Raw genomic sequence first — 23,473 nt, 5'->3', positions numbered from 1 at the left:
GTTCGAGCTGGACTGTTCCCATGAGCAGCAGGGTCAAGACTGATCTGCATATATCTGGGTCCAAACTGGGGTGGTATGTGAGCAAAAGAACAATCGATGTAATCCAGATTTCTTTACTGGGAGTGAATGCTTGGTTTGTTCAGCATTCCATCCATCATATGGTTGCGCAGCATATAACTAGATGTGGACAACAAGATCTTTGCAAGACTACTGCTATCAACATTAGAAATCTTGCCCTAAAAAAGTCAAATTATCACCTTTTCACACGTAGGTGTCCAATGTGGGTGTAGTGAATAACTTCATGGGGCTGAGGATATTGGCATTACCTAGCAACCATCACAAACAAAAACTTAACAGCTGTTTTGCTGATTACAGCACCACCATCGATAGTCTAACCGTGGGCAGATGTGGACAAAAATGTACGACTTGGGAAATGATGAGACTTTTAAACTCGATAAGACCACTCCATGAATGAACCTGGGTCAGGTATAAATGTAATAATGGGAGGGGCTTATGAACAAACACCTACATAAATAACGGTTGAAAACAAGGCTGCATTTTAGCACACTTCTTATTTATTTGGATTTACCAGACGGTTTAGATGGGCCTTGCTGTCATTTACCATTGCTTGATAATAGATTATTCTGTGCCTAACTTCGGCATAACATAAATTTTTATTTCGACCACAACAGATGAACTGCAAAGAGCTTCAACCAAATTAGCTATTTACAAGCATGAAAATAAGTTTATTATTTACCTAAAGAAATCGAACTTGATATTTAATGCACTCTAAAAATGGAACTTACATTGCACTTAAATAAAAAAAGAAATTTGAACTAATGTCCCAGTGCTGGTATTTGAGACTGATTATGCATACATGCTTCACAACACATGAAACAGTCATTTGAAGACAAGGTGTGATTTGGTGGTACATAGTTTCAAGAGATTCAACAGACTATTTGTGTGCCGAGCACTTGGAGAACTGCTGACTGCATTTTAAACCAATACAATTATGATATATGGGTTACTGCTTTTGTTGCACTCAACATGGACTTTTGTATATTTTACCTTCAAAACTAACTTCATCTTTATGATTCTTGAGGTAAGTCTAGCCTCAATCTCATCTCCAGATGGAACTGGGGCTGATAGCGCCCTCCGTATTGAAACCAACGGGTTTCAATATTTTTAAATGCTGTTATTCGGAGAATGGCTTTTTATACCAAAATTTGTAATGCAATAGGTCTCGCATTAGGAAAGTTTGAGCTATTGGTATTGTAAATGACAAATTTTTTATTTATGTGTTGGTTTTGAAAATAGCGAAATTAATAGCTTTGTCATTTACAATACCAATAGTTATAACTTTCGCAAATGTGACACCTATAGCATTTGTACTGCAATATGTGTTGTATTTACGTGACTTAGATGTATTGATATTACAAATAACAATAGCTTTTATTTTTTTAAATAATTAATACTAAAATAAAAGTTATTGTAATTTATAATGGTAATAGCTTAAACTTTTGTAAATACTTTTGTGAAGATTATGTTCAGTGTATTTTATTGTGACGAAAATCCAAGAACAGAAGTGAAATATTAACATCTTTTTGTGGCATTTGTAATAAAGCTTGAAACATTGAGAGAACATATTTGAACCAATTGTTGTTGAATGGTTGCACAGATTGATACTGTGGTAGTGCAGAATGAAGTTGTGGTGCCCCTGAGTGATGCTGTGGTGGTGCGATAGAGTGAGGGAGATAGATAGAGTGAGGGCGATAGATAGATTTGTGTGTGTGTGTGTGGTTGTGTGTGTGTGTGGTTGTGTGTGTGTGTGGTTGTGTGTGTGTGTGTGGTTGTGTGTGTGTGTGGTTGTGCGTGTGTGGTTGTGCGTGTGTGGTTGTGTCTGTGTGGTTGTGTGTGTGTGGTTGTGTGTGTGTGGTTGTGTGTGTGTGGTTGTGTGTGTGTGTGTGTGTGTGTGTGTGTGTGTGTGTGGTTGTGTGTGTGTGTGTGTGTGTGGTTGTGTGTGTGGTTGTGTGTGTGTGTGTGGTTGTGTGTGTGGTTGTGTGTGTGTGGTTGTGTATGTGTGTGTGGTGTGTATGTGTGTGTGGTTGTGTGTGTGTGGTTGTGTGTGTGTGGTTGTGTCTGTGTGTGTGGTTGTGTGTGTGTGTGGTTGTGTGTGTGTGGTTGTGTGTGTGGTTGTGTGTGGTTGTGTTTGTGGTTGTGTTTGTGGTTGTGTGTGTGGTTGTGTGTGGTTGTGTGTGGGTGGGTGTGTGGGTGGGTGTGTGTGGATGTGTGTGTGTGGTTGGATGTGTGTGTGTGGTTGGATGTGTGTGTGTGGTTGGATATGTGTGTGTGTGGTTGGATGTGTGTGTGTGTGGTTGTGTGTGTGTGGTTGGATGTGTGTGTGTGTGGTTGCTGTGTGTGTGTGGTGGCTGTGTGTGTGTGGTGGCTGTGTGTGTGTGGTGGCTGTGTGTGTGTGGTGGCTGTGTGTGTGGTGGCTGTGTGTGTGTGTGTGTGTGGTGGCTGTGTGTGTGTGTGTGTGGTGGCTGTGTGTGTGTGTGTGTGGTGGCTGTGTGTGTGTGTGAGTGTGTGGTGGCTGTGTGTGTGAGTGCGTGGTGGCTGTGTGTGTGTGTGTGTGGTGGCTGTGTGTGTGTGTGGTGGGTGTGTGGGGTGGCTGTGCGTGTGGTTGTGCGTTTGGTTATGCGTGTGCCTGGGGTGATGTGTGTGGGGTGATGTGTGCGGGGTGATGTGTGCGGGGTGATGTGTGCGGGGTGGTGTGTGTGGGGTTGTGTGTGTGGAGTTGTGTGTGTGGAGTTGTGTGTGTGTGGTTGTGTGTGTGTGGTTGTGTGTGTGTGTGGTTGTGTGTGTGTGTGGTTGTGTGTGAGATTGTGTGTGAGATTGTGTGTGTGGTTGTGTGTGTGTGTGCGCGTGGTTGTATGTATGTGTGTGTGCGGTTAGAGAAGATGTATGTGGAAGAGAGCAGCAGACCAGCACAGCAGAAGAGAGCAGGGAGTTAAAGAAGGAGGTGGGGTGGAAGAGAGCAGCAGATCAGCACAGGAGAAGAGAGCAGGGAGTTAAAGAAGAAGGCGGGTGGAAGAGGACAGCAGATCAGCACAGGAGAAGAGAACAGGGAGTTAAAGAAGGAGGCGGGTGGAAGAGCAACAGATCAGCACAGGAGAAGAGAACAGGGAGTTAAAGAAGGAGGTGGGGTGAAAGAGAGCAGCAGATCAGCACAGGAGAAGAGAACAGGGCAGCAGCATGTGTCTCCTGTAAATGCCTGGTGCCAGTAGTCTAGACCGAGCAGCAATGGCAGGCATTAGTCATGAATGCACTTATTGCATGTCTTCCGCTGTGGATGCTAAGTGCCAGTTGGCTAGACCACCCACTCAGCAGAAATGGCGGGCGATAGTGGAACCACTTCCTGCAACCCTTCCTATTAACTTACCTACATGGAAGAGTAGAGGAAATGCATTGGTCTATCAAGCATTTTGAATAAGAAAACAAATACAAGCCAAACAAGGATCATAGCTGGTGCAGAACAATCGATTGTGCTGCTCTGCTTCTTTTATTAAACAACTGCGGTCATGTGACTTTGGGTCAAACCAAAACTTAACAACAGCCTGGGGTTGCTGAGGTGAACACCCCTAGATGGACAATACAACCCCAACTAGACTGTGATGTGATTGATTGAGCCGGTGTTAAACCGATAGGGAGAAGACCTGCAAGCTTAATGGGCAAAAGTTAGCTATGTCAATAAAAATAAGAAAATACACATTAACAGATGAAATATGATACATAACGATAATGGGGCATATCAGCTGCTGTGAGCAGCAAAGAAAGAGGAAGAGACTATGACAGAAGTATTTTATATGTTACTCGTGTTGTGTGTAGACATTTTGCATCGCGTTTTTTGTTGTTTGCTACAAATTCCTACTAGGTATTGCTGTTCGTGTTTTTATTGGCTGGTGAGCTAACAGAAAAGAAAATTCAGCTTAATCAGAGCCTCAGGTTATGAAAAGATTATGGGCAATAATAGCTGCAAAACTAGTGATTCTAAACATGGAACCAGAAATGAGCACGTTCGCGGTCCTAAATTGTTACTCTAGACGTTGCTTACAGCGAGGAATCGGATTTTGTCGCTCACAAAGAACTGCCTAAAATACCGCAGGCTGTGGACAGAGCTACCAACTTTGGAGGTGGGGAAACTAGGTTTGAGCCTCGGCATCGACTCAATGACAGAATCCTGTGATTTTGGGCAAATCACGTAATCTCCTTGTGCCTAGTACAAAATGAATGTGTCCTTGCGTAACTTAACTGGTGTTCATGTAAAGCGATCCAATACAGGTTTAGATCGTGCTATATGAAACTACAAATAAAATTAAATAAACTTAGCTGGTAGAACTAATAAAGAAGCTTGATTGAGAACTTGGGGTGAAGGCGTGCCTTAAACAAGGAAAGAGGTGAGCGTTAAGAAACAATGAAATTAGCGTCCATCAAAGGTACCCCGGGGCAAAACAGCAGTGCCCCTATTAAGTTAATATGTATAGCTATGAAGAGGAGAGGAAAAGAGGGGAGGGGAGGGGAGACGAGAGGAGAAAAGTAGGGAATAGAAAATAGGGGAACAATAAAGAGAGATGGGAAGGAAGAAAGTTAGAGATGAAACGAAAAGGAAAGAAAAAGGTAACGAAAGAATGAACACTGCTAATAAATAACAAAACGTGAAAGAAAAAAGGAAACAGAAACAAGCCATAAAATAATCCAGTGAGAAGGATTACAATGGAAGTGTTTGGCCGCCCTCCACTGGTTGTCTGAAGAACTTGTACCACAAGAATAAATCAAAGCCCATGGGTTTCAATGGCCGCGAAAGTGAAAGTGATTAGGCCAGCGATGCCTGGAAGGCTAGCGATGCAAGGAAGAGATAAAAAAAAAAACCTCTCGGCATTGCTGTGGCAGGGGCGGGGGAGCGCATACCTTTGAAGTCTGATGGGGTGGGAGCTTTCAAGTCATGCGAGCCTCAGACAAATGGTGGAATGGTGGTGTGCGAGTGGCTTCCTTTCAAGTCTGATTGGGGGGGAGCAAATGGCGAGCACGCGCACGGAGCACATGCACTGTTGATAATCCGCATTCAAAAAGCCCCTTGGTAAGCTTTCCTGGAGCAGCTCTCTATATCTCTCGCATAGCGATTGCTTACGCATTACGCTAGGCGAGACCTAAAAATATACTATGTTATTAACTTACCAATGGTCTAGTGGAGAAATTCCAGTGCTCAGCATTAAGCAATACAGTGATTAGCTTAGCAAGACTGATAGCAATTGCAGGATTTTCTATATGCATCTACCTGCAGTTTAAATCTCAATTTAAAGCACATACCAGTGAATGTCCCTTTATAACTTCCTACCAACAGCGTGCTGCTACTAAGAAATATATAAGATTTTTGAGAATATTATTTAAGAGAACAAGTGTTGGGCATGTGTAGTGTTTTATCTAAAGTGTCCTGCTCAGAGAGTGTGTTTGTCATAGCACTGAGTGCTCTTGGGAGCTCAGAGACACCCCAACTGTGGGGGTGTATCTGGCTAGTGATGTAGGTTTGTATATATCTTGCCTAAGGTGTCCTGTAGTGTCAATGGGGAACAATTCAGACAGCCCTAAAAGATTCTGTTACTTTGCTTAGATGGCTATCATTATGTTACAATGCATATATAAAGACATTAGTTAAGTGCATTAAATTTAGTCTACTGAGATATTCTGCTTTTGCTAGGAGTGCACTATACAGATACCAAAACATACATATATGCAGCCAGTCGTCTCGTTTTAGATAACATACTTGTTTTTCTATTTGTTTGAGATATCGAATATCATAATTGAACATAGTATATGAAATTGGATTTGTGAAAGTATTTGCAGAACGTATTGATGATTTGTACTCTCAGAGAAAGAGTATTGTATTATGATTTGACTAAGAGATTCAATTAACAAACAGTGTTACAGTGTCCGAGTTTCTTGATTATGCACATGATCTTTCAATCAAAATATTAAAGTACAGTACTTCTATTGTGTTTCTTGCACCACTTTAAAATGAAGGGACTAATGTGGAATAGACGGTGCTAAAGAAACGAGTGTATCAGATGGAAGAATGAATGAAGGTTGTGAAAACGCTGTTGGTTTTTTAAAATCTGAATGGTGCATCACTTGATCTTCAGCATTAAAGTATGATCCAGATAGGTTCTGTGTCTGGAAGGTGAGAGAACAGATGAGGTATGTGAAAAGAGTTATGTAATTTTTCCTAGGCATCTTCAAGGTCCTGCTGTGATTTCACAAGCAAGTTACATGGAAAGTACAGAGCTACACTCAGTTCTGTGGGAGATTAATTTGAGCTGTCCACCCAGATGTGACACACCCAAAAAACTAGAGGCTTACCTAGATTTCAAAACAATTCAGCATCTGTAGCGTATGCTATCGGAGTTCGACCCTGATGTGATTTATAAATTCCTAATTCAAAGGGTGATGAAATGCCTCCACGCTAGCACAGTCGTCTTACTATGTTAATGATGCAGATAGCCATTCATAACCAAAAACAGTATCGTGCATACACTTAGAAGGAGTTAAATGCATCAACACCAGTGCTTAATTTGAGCTGGTGTGGCACACCAGCGCTCATTTTAAGGGACCAGCACTTTTTTTTCCCCCATTACACATTTCCGAAGAGAAAGAGAGGGATAAACATACAAACAGGAAAGAAGCAGGAAGGGCAAGATGGAAAAACCGTCACCAAGGGAGAAAGCAGGAACCTAGAAGAGTATGATAAAGGGGCAGGGAGTGTCTGGCAGGGGATGAAATATTAAGTATTCTATGCATAGATATAAAATAGTGCAGACCGCATGGCCTGAGCAGCGCTTTGGGCACTGGCACTCACTATTTTACAAATTAAGCACAGACTAACACCACTGTTTTTCCATGTAATTTCACAGCAAATTATCAATTTCTGGTGCAGGATGTCTGGTTAACTCACCGTTAAAGTCAGAAGTTTCCCGTAAGTGAGATGCGCAGGGATATGATCTGGTTTTGATCGTAGGGATTCCACATACCAGTGCTCTGCTTCTGAAACCTTGTTCTGTCTCATATATGCTTCTCCTACAAACATAAAACGGCGATACATCATTTTTCACATGCTTAAAATTTGCAACCGAAGTCCAAATCATTAAACCACTTTCCTTGATGTCTCACATTTTTTACGTCACTTATGGTTGATTGTAAACCGCCTACCAGTCCTTACAATAAAATAAAATCGGATTCCAATGTCTGTGGACCGAATGGGAGCATTATGTGAGAAAAAATGAATGCTTACATAAAAAAAATATATAGAGATGACTTGACAGCGACTTATTCAAATATAGAATTTGGGAATTGTCTAGAATGAACTTTGCTAAATCGGACATGAACTATAGCCTTCCTTTTAGCTTTTTTTTGATAAAATATATAACACTAGCAAAGCTACTTTACTGAGTTAAGATTTACAATCCAAAATTTTTTTTATAAGGTTAAAGCATTGTCTTTTATGTGATATGTGTGTACGTGTGATGTGTGTGGTGGTCTATGTGGGTGCAAGCAAAAAACTAGCCCAAAGACTGACCAAAAGTTGTGACATAATGGTGTAATTTTCAAAGATTGCAATTCGTAACAAGTGGCGCCATGACAAATGGTGTGCTGAAGAGGTTTTGTGGTTTATTACATAGAAAACAATTAAGTCATCCAAGGCACTGTTGCTCTGGCCTCACTGAGCAGCACTTAGCCATGCCTGGACATTATCAGAGTTCAGAGTCATTAACGCCAGGAAGGCTTCTTGCTAACTGAAACAATATTGTCGGTACCAAGGAGCATCAGTAACACTGCCAGCAATCATGTTTCCACAGTCAGAAAACTAATGAAGAATATAATTGACACGTGGAAATGTGTTTTTGAAGGAAATGTGAGCCGGACAGTTTGAGAGATTTGTTTTTTCAATAGGTCACCTTAAGTGCAGTACTTCTCTCTGTCCTTTCCTTCACAGTTTTTTTTATTTCGAAGTTTTATAAAAAAAAAAAAAGTAGAATGCTTTGAAACAATTTTAGTGAAACAGAGATATAAAAAGATTAACCAGCATCACAAAACTAATGGTATATATCTAAGCAGACCAATATTTTGCTGCATGTTACAAGCTTGCTGCACAATTACAGGTACTTTTAAAACATAAAGAATAAGGTAGAAGTGGGAGTTGAGAAAATACAATAGGAAAAGAGAAATTGAGGGGATGAAGTGTCACAGATGATAAAGTAGTTGACTGCTGAATCCCTTAGTTGGCACATAAAACTGATTTAGACACCTTTGAGAGAAAAAATTACAAACATGCACAACTGCAGCCCAGAGAAACCGATCATAACAAATACTTAGTTACTGCATTGTAAAAGCATGCAGAAGAGTGTAGACTAGATGAAAAGGTTTGTTTGTGTAACACATGTTTTACTAAATTGCAATGGTGTGTTCGTTTAACGTGAAATAGAAATGTAAATGTGATGACTTACGTGTTATAGAGACTTCATTAACCGTTTTCCTTTGAATAATAATGTATGTAAAGAAGTAATGAAAACTAATTGCTAATTAGATAAAGCTGTGAATGTTATTGAAGAGTTTTGATTTCAACTCTATCTTTGCTCATGATAAAAGTGTGCACCACCACAGAACAAGAGAAATAGTGCTACACGTTTATAATAATGTCAATTGCTTTAAAACTTCTATTGATTTATCTTCATACATGTACTAATGAGAGTTATTAGAAATTACAACAATTTTATATTTTGAAATGATTTTACACATTAGTACTTAAATGTAGTAATGGGTCATATTTACACACTCTAATTCCACTGAAACTAAAATGTTTTATTAGTGTCATAAGTTGAAGACACAAGTCTCGGATTCCAATGTATAATGCCCACGGAGCGCAGTCTGTTATGGACTACATCCTTCTCAGATTTGAGGACTGCTCCAGATTTCAATTTTCTAGGCATTTATGGAAAGTTGAAAGTGACCACAACTCCGAAGCTCTAAATGGCAAAGGGAACATATCCCACAAAACTAACAAAACACAAGGCCTACACAGTACACCTGGAAAATCGTCAGTCATGGTAAAATGGAAGCAGGCCTTGGAATCAAATATTGACACATGGCAAAATGTCACACGAGCCCAGACCTTTCCTCAAACATATATAGGTACCCACGGAAATTGGGTATCTGGTTACCGGGCACATTTGACCTCCCTATTATCACTAGTGCCGAAACACTTCTCCACTAATAAAGGAATTCACCATAAAATCGAGAGTACAGGATGCCTCCCAAATCTACCAAAACAGAAAAAAGTTGCTCTAGTAAAGACTTTTACGAAGTTCTATTCAAGGAAGGAAATCGGATCTTCGCAATGAAGGACCTAGCAAAGAAGAAAGTCCCAGTCCAAAACATACCATGGAGGTTTTCAAGCAATACCTGGTCAAGTGCCAAAATATTTTAACAGCAACATTTACTGAGAGATCTATGTGAAACGTATAACCTCAATGCTGTGGAAAAGTTGAATTATTCCTCTGTACAAAAAGGGTCCCAAATCGACCCTAAATTCTATAGTCTAATTAGCTGAATAGGCATTGTAAAATCTTTTCCAATTTGCTACTTTGGGGGATGGAAGTCTGAATTCTAAAGGAGGACATCTTAAATCCAAATGTGACGACCCTAGGGAAGGTCTGTCAACAACTGTACAAATATACACCTTGCTTCACACCAAACACAAATACAGCACTGCCAAAAAGATACCACTATATGTAGTTTACCTGGACTTTTTTGGCTGCTTTTGACCTTATACAGACTACTGAGAAAACTGTGCGACTTGGACCTAGAGCTTTTCAGGTGAGAATATGGCTTTATTAACCCCTTCCCTGCTGGCCCGTTTCCGCCCCCATGCGGTAAACAAACGAACAGGGGCGGGCCATGACGAACCCCAGCCGTCATCAGCACACGAGCACCGTAGTGCATGACGGCTGGGGTTCGTCACCAGCATGGAAGGGGTTAAATTTAGTTACCAAACACACAAAAAATCTACAGACATCAATGTGTGAACCTACATTTATTAGTTAAATAAAGGTAGAAATATACTAATTGCTCTCAATTGTCTTAAGGTTACATAAGTCCTCATGAGAAAAATAAATATTGCATAGATTCGAATGAAAAGGTCATAAAAATAAGTACCATAAAACCAGGCATCCTTATTAAACACTCCCATCAATTGATTTAAACAAGTAACAATGATATCCCTTCCTAGTTGTACAAAGCTCCCTACATGTAGCTCCAAAGAACACAAAGTTATGGCACTACTTGTTGCTGCGTGAAGGACAAACCAGCCGGCTCAGCCAAAGAGCACACAGCATTTGCGCAAAAGCAAATCTTGAGTAATGGTTGGCAGCTTTCTAGAGGATTCTACAACTAAAATTAAAATACAGTACAAGAAGCAGAGGACCAATTGTGTGAGATTCGAAAATAATTCTCTTCTTTCAAAAATCTCTCTGATGCCAGCTTAGCAGAACCGCTGAAAATCCCCTTTTTAAAATGAGGATACTGATTTCAAAAATATGGTTCAATTTTCTGGACCAGACATTTGTCAAAGTTGGAAAGTGTTTTTTTTCTTCCTTCAAATCAGATTATAGCATATTGGTATGGTACAGATTCTGCCTTTGGTAAGACTTCTTACAGAGTTCCCTTTTCTTGTCAAACCATGGTTTTCTAATAATTATGTGAATTGGTCCCAAGAATAATAACGGAGGCATATCTGATGCATACATGGGGCACTGCTTCAATTTGAGACTCTGATGGTGTTTCAGCCACTCTGTTTCCACTGGACCATACCAGAAGGGGTGCATTATTTAACCCAGGCCTAGCTCCCTTTCCAAAATTAACTCCCTCTCTTACGTTACTTGATCTTTTGAATATCAGCCCTCAATAGCTGTGGCTTGGACAAGACGGCACTCACTATGAGCACCAGGTCGCTGAAGCTCGCCAAAGGATGTTTCACTACCTCCTGGTGTAACCCATATTGAAGCGCTTGCTGGTGGAATGCTTACTTTGGGGCTATTCTCTCACCTGCTAGAATGTGAACTAAAACAAAATATAATAGTTACTCCCAAAAGAAGATACCAATCCCCTTGTAAGGTGCAAGACCCAAAAGAGAATCTGCAATATGGGCGTAATCATTTATTTTCACATGCAGTAATAATTATTAAAGTAAACGATCCATGTGGAAAAGTATTCTTGGGGAAATGTGAGCTGGAGAGGGCGTTGCAGCCGCTTTTCTGCAGGCCAGAACAATGGCAGGCCTCTTCTCGGTCCCATTTGGTGGTCACAGAGTTTTCATGGGACAGTTCCCAAGGGAGGGGTGGGGGGCTGAGCGGCTGAGAATGCAACGGAAATCTCTTCCAAATGTAATCTCGCTTCCAGAACTTCCACGTGTGTGGCCCAGAAAAGACAACGTCTGACACAAACAAATGCGATCACACATCTGCGATCCACATTCAAGCAGTGTGAGACCGCAAACCACGCACTAACATGTTATTTACTATGAACACGTGGAACAAAAGTCGTCACTGATGCAACATTCTTGTCCCTTTGACGTGGGACGATAATAAGGTTGGAGCTGCATCATTTAACACATCTCACCATTAGCAGGTTTATATTAACACTGGGCAGCGCCACAACTTTAATTTTCACAGATTCATTTACATTTATGTTGGAAAACGTATCTCAAATCCAAATACAGATAAGAAAAATTAAAAGCTATTTCTTTTGTGCAACATCACTCAAGCCACCAGACCTTGGTTTTGGTAAAGGTAGCTATGTCTCCTACAGCAAACACACCGCTGTATGGAACGGCACCAAACATGGCGGTTCGTGACTACCGAGTCACCTGTTCACACCTTTCTAGTGGACATGTTTCTCAACTATTTTTCTTTGTTTCTTTGTAAACAGACATCATCTCTCTAGTTCTTCCCTGTAGAGCGCACTAACACCAACATTGTGCAGCTGTGCGCTATAAAAATGCATAACAAAAACGACTCAATAACTAAACTTAAGAAGGTATTGTACAAAACTACCCAGTATTTTGTTATTTACGTCACAGAAATGTGCAAGATGTACTAAGAAGGGTTCATTGTTTGTTCATTTGAATTTTAGCTGGTAGATTAGTCGTGATTATCGACCATAGTAGGACTAGGCAATGAATATTAAAAACAATTATTAAAAACTAATTGTATAGGCATAATCTATGGATCAATTACTGGTGGAAAAAATTAGCATACTGATTCACGGGACTTTCAAATAACACCTTCCCAACCACAGAGGGTGTGTGAAGGGATCACAGAAAGAACGATCCTAAACTTATTCGGTAACTTCTGTAAATAACATATTCTAGGCACAACCTCGTTCTTGCCTCTCGATTGGTAACAATTTAATTAGGGAGACAACTGTAGATTCAACCGACCTCTTTTTTGGGCGGTAGGATATAGTTTCAATAAAGTTGCATTGGGTTTTTTAGGTCGAAGCCTGCAATGGTTGTGCATGTGCAGTCTCGCTGGCGAGATCTAGTGAGATTGAGGGAGATTCACTAGAAGGCTTTAAGCCCTGCCTCTCTTTCCCATTGGCTGGCGTCACCGTTCATGCTAAACGGTGGCCAGCCATTGGGAAAGAGCACTGTATGACGTACTCTTTTTGAGCCGTCCCACTTGGACTGGCTCACTTGACTTACTCGCGTCGCAAAAGGATTCTTATCTTTATGGGGACATGTATTTCAAACACATGGCCCCATAAAGATAAGCTCTGGCGTGATCCTCTTTTTTTTAACGTTTTTGGGACATGCTTCTTTCCAGGTAGCACTGGTGTGCAGTAAGGTGTGTGTCCCTCCCTCAATTTTGCAGTATGGAGCCCACCTCTCTTCCCCTGAAGTAAGAGCCATCTGTCTGCAGTCCGACACTTGGTTAAGCAGGCATTGATGTGAGTGTAAGGCCGCGGCTCGTATCTTAGGAGTGTGGCTTTATATTATGCGGATGGTCCATGAGTCACAGCAGAGCCTGATACCGAGTCATCAGAGTCGAGCGGCCTGCGGGCCCCGCTTAGGCTCCGACTCCACTGAAAGAGGCGGCAGCAACTGGATCCGTGCAGCACTGCAGGCAGAGGACAGCGCGAGTGCCCCTGTGGCCCCCACACCGGGTCCCGCTGCTCCTCTGGTGGTCCCAACTCACCGGAGTGCGAGTGCTCCCTCCTCCGTTACTCCTGCTAGGGGGAGGTGGAGGAAGAGTGCTACAGCGCTTGGCAGCCCCCACGTACACCAAGGCGGAGGAAGAGTGCTACAGCGCTTGGCAGCCCCCCACATACACGGAGGAAGAGTGCTACAGCGCTTGGCAGCCTCCAACGTACACGGAGCAGAAGTGCCCATCCCCCTCCGGTTACTCTCTTGACCCAGGGCGCACCAGCCCCTCCGGGTCCTCACTTGACCCAGGGTACTCCTGCCTCTCCTCCACAAAGCCAGAGTCCCGTTCACCCTCTGGTTAATCTTGCCCCATCTATCCAGAGCGCCCCGCCTCTTTGGTTCCTCCTACCCCTTCTCCCCAAAGCCAGAGTGCCTCTGCCCACGTTCTTGCCCCTTCTGTCCAGAGTGCACCAGCCCCTCTGTTTCCTCCCTCTACCCAGAGTACCCCCTCCCCTTCTCTTCGAAACCAGCATGCCACTGCCCCTCTGGTGCTTCCCTCTACCCAGCGCTCCAGCGCCCTTGTCCGTCCTGACTTTAACAATAATTCAACTAACTCTTTGGATCGCCCCTCTACCCAGACCACAAGTGGCCCCTCCCCTGTGGTTGCCTCCTCTGGACGCCACAGGAGTGCCCTCAGTCCACAGGGACCCATCTCTTCCCTGATCCCGCGTGCGGCGTCTTCTCTGACACCCTCTTATCTCCAGAGCAGCAGTTTGCCTACACCCGTGATTCCCCTCTCAACCCACAGTAAAAGTATGCTGCCCCTTTGGTGCCCCCCTCTACCCCCATTTTTTTTGTAAAATTCACAGGAGTGTAACCCATATACCAATTCAGGACTGGGTAGGTAAGGTGCAACAAAGAAACAGTGTCCTGAGAGGTAAGGATTTGTAGACAATTAAAACATGCATGCACATAGCATTACTTGTAAAGAAAGAAAGAAAATATTCGTTGGTATGACAAAAGATAGTTAATCATCTTTATATTGTAACATTAGTTTCATGGTCGGATGTTATACAGTTAAAGACAGCACTGCATAAATTCAATTGGTGACAACCATATAAAACTTGGTGCATAAAAGTGTACAAAGTGCAAGTGGCGACGCAACTGAGGGTGAACAGCGTGGACGGCGCACTGTGAATAAGGTGCAGATAATTTACAGTGAGTGGCTCAAAAGCGCATGTGACAACGTGATATCACAATAGGTAAAAGTTCTTTCAATTAGATGTAGAGCCACAAAGGAGGAGTGCACCTGTTATTCAGGCTGTTAGGTCGACGGCGTTTCGATCCTTGTAAATTCGGATCGTCATCAGGACTAGGTTGTCTGAGTTGGGGCGTGCTGTAATAGGTTCCGGATAGCATGAATCATCTATCTAGCAATTATCCACGAAGGGGAAGTGCAGTCTGTAGCAACTTATGCAGATCAAATCATGGTTCGTTTGCGGACTGCAGGTGGGCACTTGGCTGATCTGTGCCTTGCTCGGCTGTCTTGGTTAAGCCATGTTCAAGCACGAACGCTGACTGAATCGGCGTGTCCGGCAGCTGAAGCTCCGATGACGATCCGAATTTACAAGGATCGAAACGCCGTCGACCTAACAGCCTGAATAACAGGCGCACTCCTCCTTTGTGGCTCTGCATCTAATTGAAAGAACTTTTACCTATTGTGATATCACGTTGTCACATGCGCTTTTGAGCCACTCACTGTAAATTATCTGCACCTTATTCACAGTGCGCCGTCCACGCTGTTCACCCTCAGTTGCGTCGCCACTTGCACTTTGTACACTTTTATGCACCAAGTTTTATATGGTTGTCACCAATTGAATTTATGCAGTGCTGTCTTTAACTGTATAACATCCGACCATGAAACTAATGTTACAATATAAAGATGATTAACTGTCTTTTGTCATACCAACGAATATTTTCCTTCTTTCTTTACAAGTAATGCTATGTGCATGCATGTTTTAATTGTCTACAGATCCTTACCTCTCAGGACACTGTTTCTTTGTTGCACCCCTCTACCCACAGCCAGACTGCTCCTGTCCCTCTGGCACCCTCTTCTCACCGCAGGAAGAGTCACTCTGCCGTGCCTGACCGAAAGGCATATGGGGATGGCCCGCATACCTGGACTTGCAGCATAGACATGCCTACAAACACCACACGGGGTCAGGGGTTATGTTTCCTCTCCCAGGATGCCACCTACCTGTATTCCAATAAAACACATGCTTCCGGCCAGCACATTCAAGGCGGCCCGAAATTAATGGTCAAAGCAGACACTAAAGAAACAAGGGACTTGGCAACGCATCTTCTTTAAGACAGGGTGAAAAGAGAAAGAAATCCTATCCAGCACAGAGCCCTCACCAGATTAATCAGAAAGAGGTATTGCTGTTTTAGAACAAAGAGAGTGAAAAAATATAGAGCAGAGTAAAGCTCCCAGGTCAGCGTTTCGAGGCACGCACCCTTTCTCTAGGGTTTTGCGTCTCACGCCATAGAAGGCCTCACAGTGGAACACGTCACAAAACTTGGCACGAAAGCCTTATGGGTTCACCCATGTGACAAACGCGCCCTCTGTAAACAGGAGGCGGGGTGCAGATGGTCAGATATAAGGTAGTCACGGCATTACCTACATAGGTTGACACCTCTGGAGGCATCTCCTTTCCAGAATCACTCCAGTGTGTTGCGTTTTAGTATCTTTGTTGTTGGTTTCAGTCTAATTAATTTTGCACATTTGCAAAGGAGGCATTTGAATTATAGTCTCACAACATTATTGCGACACAGAGTCACCTCCACCCCAGTGGCTACGTCACACGATTCCTACACTACCATGTAACTCACATCTAACTGGCCATATTATCGCGCACAGTCTGTAGTCCTCAACTGACCAGCCGCAGTCACCGACCACTGGTTTTAGGACTGTTAATAGCTCTACTTTGTAGACCAGACACAAACAGAGTGGAGCGCACAGAGCTTAAGTCAACATTTACTCTGGCTGTGGTTCCTCCCGCGTGCTACCATCAGCACTGCAAGGTGAGTACTCGCCCTTGAAGCAGGTAGTGACAACTCCACTAGAGGGCTGTGGAGCAGGCACTAGCACTCCCGACGGAGGTGGCTGTGGGCCACCGCAGCACACTTCTTAATTTTTGCAGGAGCGAAAACGTGGAGGGCATCGCCTCTCTGTTTGGAGACCAGGACCTATTTTTTACCATTGACTTGGAGCCAGAACGAAAGAGAACAAGCACTATCAATGCCAATATTCTCGCCTATGCAAGAGTTATTAACTATGTCAATGTCTTAGTCATTTTGTACAATAGTGCGGCTGCTGTGCATCATGTCTGAAAGTTTTGTCAAAATAGTGCTGTGCTGCATTCTATCCCTATGAAACAAGCATTGAAAATGCAAAAGGTCTCGCCTTTTATTAAGTTAAAGCCATTTGCTTTGCTATACAATACCATTAGCAAAGCAAATGGCTTTAACTTAATCAAAGGCGAGACCTATTGCATTTTCAATGCTTGTCTACCTCTATTACTCTGGCTATTCGGGAGAGGGCAATTCGGCCTGCCTTGTGGGTGGTTCAGTGTTTTCATGTGCTGCGCTTCTGGGCCTACACAGAGGCATAAACAGAGGCCACTGTGTGCACCTAGAATGCTGCAACAGGTATTTAATGTCTTTAGGGCCTAGCGTAACTTTTGCAAAGAGAAAGTTCTAGGCACCATCTCTTTCCTGCCTCCCTTTGGTAAGAACTTTCTTTGGGAGACCGTCTTCACCCATTTGCACCCCAAGGTGCCATCAATGCTGCCACAACATTATAGGCAACCAACTTCGCTGCAGAAACAATCACCCAGTGTCAAGAACAGGGTTTCCCCCTCCCACAGGTTACAGATGCCATAGCCACAACATCCAACCTTTCGTATCAAGAGAGTTAGCTCCTTACGTCACTGTCACCTTACTATGAACTACATGACATTGCTAAAACTACACCAAAGAAAGAATCTATACTATATTGTTGCTCTCAACAAGGTCCTTTCTTAATGGTCTTAAAAAGCTAAAGCTACTTCTAATTTAATTATTAAAGATACGTTACGTAATATAAGTTCAGCTGCTACTGCATTGAATTAGCAGATCCTTGTGAGGCACATGGTTTACATCCATGCTGCCATACGAAATCTTGGTTGTACGACAACTCCATTATGAGATTAACTACTACCGCCAGGTATTCCAGTATTAGGCTCAGCAGCCTCGGGAAAATCAGCGGTGGCGAAAAACAGTTCTCGAAAAAACTATCTGGCATTAAAAAACAGATGTCTTGTGAGAAACATTTCCTAGGCAACCTACTGGCATGTGTGTAATCATGGTTCAATAATATTAAACCTACTTATATAACGCCCTCCTCAAACCAGAAGCGAAGATTCCGCTGCTCTAATTGAGGATACAGGAAATTGTGCCTTGAATAATGAACATTCCATTATTCCTGGCGACTTTGTTCATTTGCTAGAACAGCTGGATGGTCATGCTTCTGGCTTCCTTAAAGACTTTGAAGTGCTAATTCTCACATCAATAAACAGCCCACACATCACACACTATATCTCCTTGATGCTATTTTTTCTATAGCTCTTATGAATTGTAGTGCCAATCAGCCAATCCTTTTAGCTTAGTCAGACTAATTGGGTATTTGACTTTACGTTAAAAGCTCAGAAAATATACTGTAATGCAGAGAAGGTGGAGATCCTCCTGTCCATAAAAGGCTAGTAACATAGCCCCCTCTTTCTCTCTAAACCCCTTTCCCCACCCCCAACATCAGTGCAGGCTTGTGACATTATAACAGATTTAAGAAATTGAAATCCGAATATGACAAACCTACTTGATACAATTCTATGTCCGGACCGGAGGCGAGGATTATACTTTAACTTCCTCCGCTTTTATTAAAGCACCCATTTTATTTACTTCCAATTCCAAAGAAGTGATAAACTACCAGTCCCTAGAGGCTCTGGGAATGGTTCAAACAGCAATAACCAATCAAGTAACTACAGTCTCAGACTCTGTCCAACCAGGCTTGTCATGTCCCCCAAGGTAGTCTATCATTCATCTCGTGACCTCCTCTTTCTTCGCTGATCGCAGTCCAGATATACCCGGTCTTTACCTTAATGTCTGTGTTGAGGTACGAGAATTGTTCCTTGCTGCATTTGATGAGTTTGAGCGCTTCTGCACTTGTCATTTGTCTATGGCCACATGAACGCATTTTGCGCTCCTCCGATGCTGCCTTTTCAGTGCAGCGCCGCTCTGCGGTCCTCCGCCCGCTAGGTTGCGCGCTTCTGTGTGTGGCTCGACTTAGTCAGTTTCTCCTCAGTTGGACCAGAATCGGGCGTCAGGTAGCCGATCGTCCTGGAGGCTGGAATGTGACACCCCATTGCTGGTGGGGTCTGTACTGCCTTCTTTTATGATCTATGTTTGACGCCCTGTTCAGGATCGGTATTGTGTGCACCAGACCACCCGTCAGGGTCTGCGTTTTATGTGTGGCAAAGCAGGCCTCCGCAGGGGGTCACACGCTCCCAGGCTGTAATATTATCTATATATACTTTCACAACAAGGGGTGAGTGTTCCCGGGCTCTGCCCATTAATAGTGTGGCCCTGCCCACATAAAAAAGCCTTAACTGGTCCCCCAGTCCCTAATCTGCAGCCCTCCGACTGTCCACATTGGTTTTGTGAGTGCTGTGTAGCACCCTTCATGGTTATTAGAGCATGGTAAAGTAAGCATTCATGCAGTGCCCTGCCTGCTTCTACCGGCCTTAGTGATGCACTATGCCCTACACATTCTCTATCTGGCACTTAATTTCCCTCATGGAAACCTCCAATAACGTGCACATGGAAAATTCGAATGGAATGTCCCTAGGAGAACTCTGCGCTCGTCATGGGCGAAGCTCATCAAGATACCTAGATTCAGGAAAGTCAGATCAGGTGGCAGATCCTTTGGGGTTACAGCTGCTTAACTCTGGAACGCACTGCCTCTGGAGTTTAGACAAGTCAGTGACCTCCTCCCTTTCAGAAGGAGATTAAAAACATGGTCGTTTCCGAAGACTTAGGTGGTTGTCTACAGTGGGACCCAATACTTTTGTTGTTACTCTGAATTGCCAGCGCCAGGATGCCTGCTAGGTGACAGTGCGCTTTAGAAACATAATAAATAAATAAATGGAGGAGGAGGATCCCTCCTCTTACCTGCCCTGGGATGATTAGTTTTATGAGGTAGTGGACGCCTCCATCTATAGGGCGGTTGAGTGTCTCGGGTCATTTAGAACAGTGCCTTGCGCAACTAACTGTGTGGAAATGGGCCTGAAAACCCCAAGCAATGCAGGAAACCTCCGGACTTCCACAGCTTCTCCCAGCTCCGCAGGTCTCAAATGCTGTATCAGCAAAACGCCCGCGAGGATGGCGTGGACCAGGATGAATTTGCAAGCCTAAAACAAGCCTTCATGACTCAATATCTCCCTGCCCTGCCCCCTTCAGACCCAGCGGGGATGCTGGAGTCCCAACCTTCCCTCTCACCTTATCCTCAAGATGACGATTAACACTCAGATGATAAATTTGGGTCTTCAAGACTGTGCCATATACACCCCCTCTCCCCCACTGTGCCCTACTCTGCAGTTGCAGGGCCCGACATGCAGGACCCCGATGACATCCTCCACCCTGGTCTATGGAGTGTGTCCCTGACGAGAAAGTAGCACATTATTTAGTGAACTGCCTCCGCAAGTCACTAGAAAAAGAGGGACATAGCCATCTAAGGGCGAAATACCGACAGCTGACTTTGGACTGCAAAGTTACCTCGACCCCAGACATTGACGCCAGGATGGCCACATTTCTGGCCAAATTCATTAAGGATCCCAAGAAGGGTATAGACTGGTGCTGGACGGCATGTCAGCACAAGCTGCTGGATGCCATTGGCCCTTTAACAAAAATCCTGGACATGGTGGGGGATGCCAAGTCTTCGGGTGCCCTGATCTCATTTGAGGTACTCTTGGGATTGGTGCAGCGGGAGAATATATATTTCTAAGTAACGCCAATTGCAAGCTGTCCAAGGAACGGCGGTGCTCCTTATTGATCAAGGTACACCTCAAAGCTTAGGAATCTGGCAACCTTAGAGGCAGTGGCTCACGGGGGCCTTCTTGGAGAAATCTTTATTAAACCACTGGACAAGTTCGTTAACACCTTTACCTCATTGGCCAGTTGTCCATCAAACAGGTTTTTCTCACCCAGGTTTTTGAGGAGACTGGCTATGGTAGGGGTCGTTCGGACAGCCGTGGTACTTCCCAAACTCCCTCCAGAGCGCAAGGCTCCAGGCAAGGCTACTATCAGGACCAGTAAGTATACAAAAACAGAGATGAGGGGCGAATGAAGGTCCAGCATACATACCCCCAGACATGTAGGGTCGTGTAGAGGTAGGCAGTTCCTAAAGGAGAGGTACCTGATGTATCAAGTCAGGGGATCTGATCCATCAGGAGCAAAGGCCCTCACACATCACAAGGGGTGTCATGCTTCATCATCAAGCAGCTGCTCATTGAGCTGGCGCTGCAATGACCAATGGGCACCGCAGGGGGCTAATTGCCAGAGTTCTCTTGATGCTGCTGAAGTGTTGTTAGTGAGTAGACTGATGTGTGGTGAATTTAAAATAACTAGAGGTAATCCAAAAGATTGATTTTAATGTTTGATCACTCTGTTATGATAAAAACAGGTGGTGGTCAAAGGTGGATATAATGGTCCATGTTGGCTCTAAAATTAAGTGTAGGTCAACATGTTTCTTGCCATTAGTGTGTCAGAAGTGATCGTGGCAATTCTGTAGGACCTTGAAAATGTGAAAGCTAGAAGTACAGGTGTTCTCTAAAGCCGTACCTTACCCCAGCTGTAAATGGCACAGAGTATACCTTTAGACCTGTGGTTCCCAAACTGTGCGCCGCGGCGCCCCAGTGCGCCGTAATGAGGTACCAGGGGCGCCGCGCACACTAGGGTGACCAACCGGCCGTAAATTCCACGGGCCTTTTATCTGTAAATTTGGCCATCACAGGGAGCAGCGATGCTCCCTGTGAGAGGCCTCACCTCTGCTGCTGGAGGCGACTCGCACTCCTCCAGGAGCACGAGAGCAGCCCCTCCCGTCCATTGTCATTCAGTATGCCGCTGATTGCCACTTACTGAATGTCAATGGGGCAGTCTGGTGGTGTGACACCATGTGGCGGCCTCCTCCTGCCTCAGAGTACAGAAGGGCATTCTGTCCGATAAAAAGTAAACGTCAACGTTAGAAAACACTTCATTCAAAGAAGCCTGTAAAATAAGTTTAAAATAACAGGTTATCGTTCTCTCACTGTCCTGTCATTTTAGAACTGAAGTATTTTCAATATTGTATTCTACAAAGCCATGGTTGCTCCTTTTTTTTTTTTAAGTAACTAGCAACCATTGACAAAGCCAATAGTCCTGGCTTGTTGGGGCGTAATGATACTTGCTGTATTATATATCTGGATGCAATGACAGAGACAACATAATACCAGTGAGGCAGAACACTATGCTAAGTTCATATTTTTAGCCTAGGTTTTTTAAGCTGCGCTCTTAATTACCTCAAACACCCTCTTTGAAGAGACCCCCCAGTTTTTTTACACCGCTTAAAGCCCTGCAAACAACACCATGTTACAGTAACCTCACATCCTGGCACTGTGCATCATGCATGACTTCTACGTTTTCAGTCTGCCTATGTGCAGGGGCATAGTGAACTCTCCACCAGCCCACCCCTTGCTTTAGTTCATTCTTGATGGGACTCTTCTGCCTGCCACTCTGCAAACAAAGGCTCAGCTCATAATGTGAAAAGGTGGGTGAGTAAATAAGTGAAGGAATGTCTGAATGGCTGGATGGATTACTGAAAGGATGAATGCATGAATGAAAGGGGGAATGGATAGATAATGAAAGAAAGGATGGACGGATGAGTGAATGAATGGAAGTATGGATGAGAGAAAAGGTACATAGATGGATGTATGGGTGGAAGGGTAGATGTATGGGTGGAAGGGCAGATGGATGGGTAAAAGTGTGGATGGGTGTGTGAAAGGATGGATGGATGAGTGAAAGGGCAGCTGATGGGCGAGTGAATTGGTGGATGGGTGTGTGAAAGGATGGATGGGTGGATGAATGAAAGGGTAGATGATGGGCAAGTGAATGGGTGGATGGATGAATTGATAAGTGAAATGGTGAATGGATGGATGAGTGAAAGGGTGGATGTAAGGATTGATGAGTTAGTGAAAGGGGGTAGATGGACAAAAGGATGGATAGATAAGTGAAGTGAAAGGGTGGATGGATGAGAGAACGGATGGCTGGATGAGTGAACGGATGGTTGGATGAGTGAAAGAATGGATGAGTAATAGGATCAATGGATGGATTCATGAATGGATGAGTAAATGGGTGGGTAGATGGATGGATAAGTGAAAGGGGGATGTAGAGAGAAAGGGAGGATGAATGACTGAAAGGGTGAATGGGTGGAAGGATAAATGACTGGGTGAATGGATGAGTAAGTGAATGGGTGGATGGATGAGTAAGTGAATGGATGGCTGGGTGGAAAAGTGGATGCATGGATGATTGTACAGATGGATGGGGTGAAAGGGTGGGTAGATGAATAATGGATGGATGAGTGAAAGGGTGGATGGAGGGATGGATGAGTGAAATGATGGACGGAAGGATATATGGTGGATAGGTGTGCAAATGGTTGAATATGTTTGGATATAAATGGGCACACAGATGGAAGGACAGACCTTTTTAGTGTAAAAATAAGGCTGGGGATACTGATTACGACAGACCAAACTCAGTGTTCCATTTTCTCAGAGCGGGTCTCAGTACCAAAAGGTACTGAAAGCAGCAGCTGGAATAAATAATGGTTTGGGACCAGGTACTCTGTTGGGGACAAAAAACGATGAATTGGGATACAGCCAGTGAATGAGATTAATAATTCAAGCATTCCAACCAATATAATACCTTCATTGCGTCCCAAATACTTTAAGGAAGATAACAGGAGGTACACACCACCCGCCCACCCACCCACCAGTAAAAGAAAATGGTGGGGAGCCACGGCCAACTGCCGATTAGGTCAGGGGAGCCACAGGTCAAAAAAGTATGGGAACCACTGCTTTAGACAATCAGTATAGGAACCGA

At 43.8% G+C, this 23,473-nt stretch overlaps 1 protein-coding gene across 2 annotated transcripts in view; it reads right to left on the bottom strand.

Annotated features, from left to right (window-relative positions):
* Nucleotides 1-23,473, bottom strand: part of TMTC2 (transmembrane O-mannosyltransferase targeting cadherins 2) — a 675,216-nt gene that overhangs the window by 172,840 nt on the left and 478,903 nt on the right. For both annotated transcript variants that reach the window (XM_086919639.1, XM_086919642.1), the window contains exon 8: nucleotides 7,007-7,128. In XM_086919639.1, coding sequence (XP_086775765.1) covers nucleotides 7,007-7,128 — 122 coding nt within the window. The remainder of the gene's footprint in view (nucleotides 1-7,006; nucleotides 7,129-23,473) is intronic.

The sequence above is a fragment of the Lissotriton vulgaris genome, chromosome 1_1, assembly GCF_964263255.1.
Source record: "Lissotriton vulgaris chromosome 1_1, aLisVul1.2, whole genome shotgun sequence".
NCBI classification, from domain to species: domain Eukaryota; kingdom Metazoa; phylum Chordata; class Amphibia; order Caudata; family Salamandridae; genus Lissotriton; species Lissotriton vulgaris.
The sequence above is the reverse complement of the archived record's forward strand: the minus strand, read 5'-3'. Positions and strand labels throughout refer to the sequence as shown.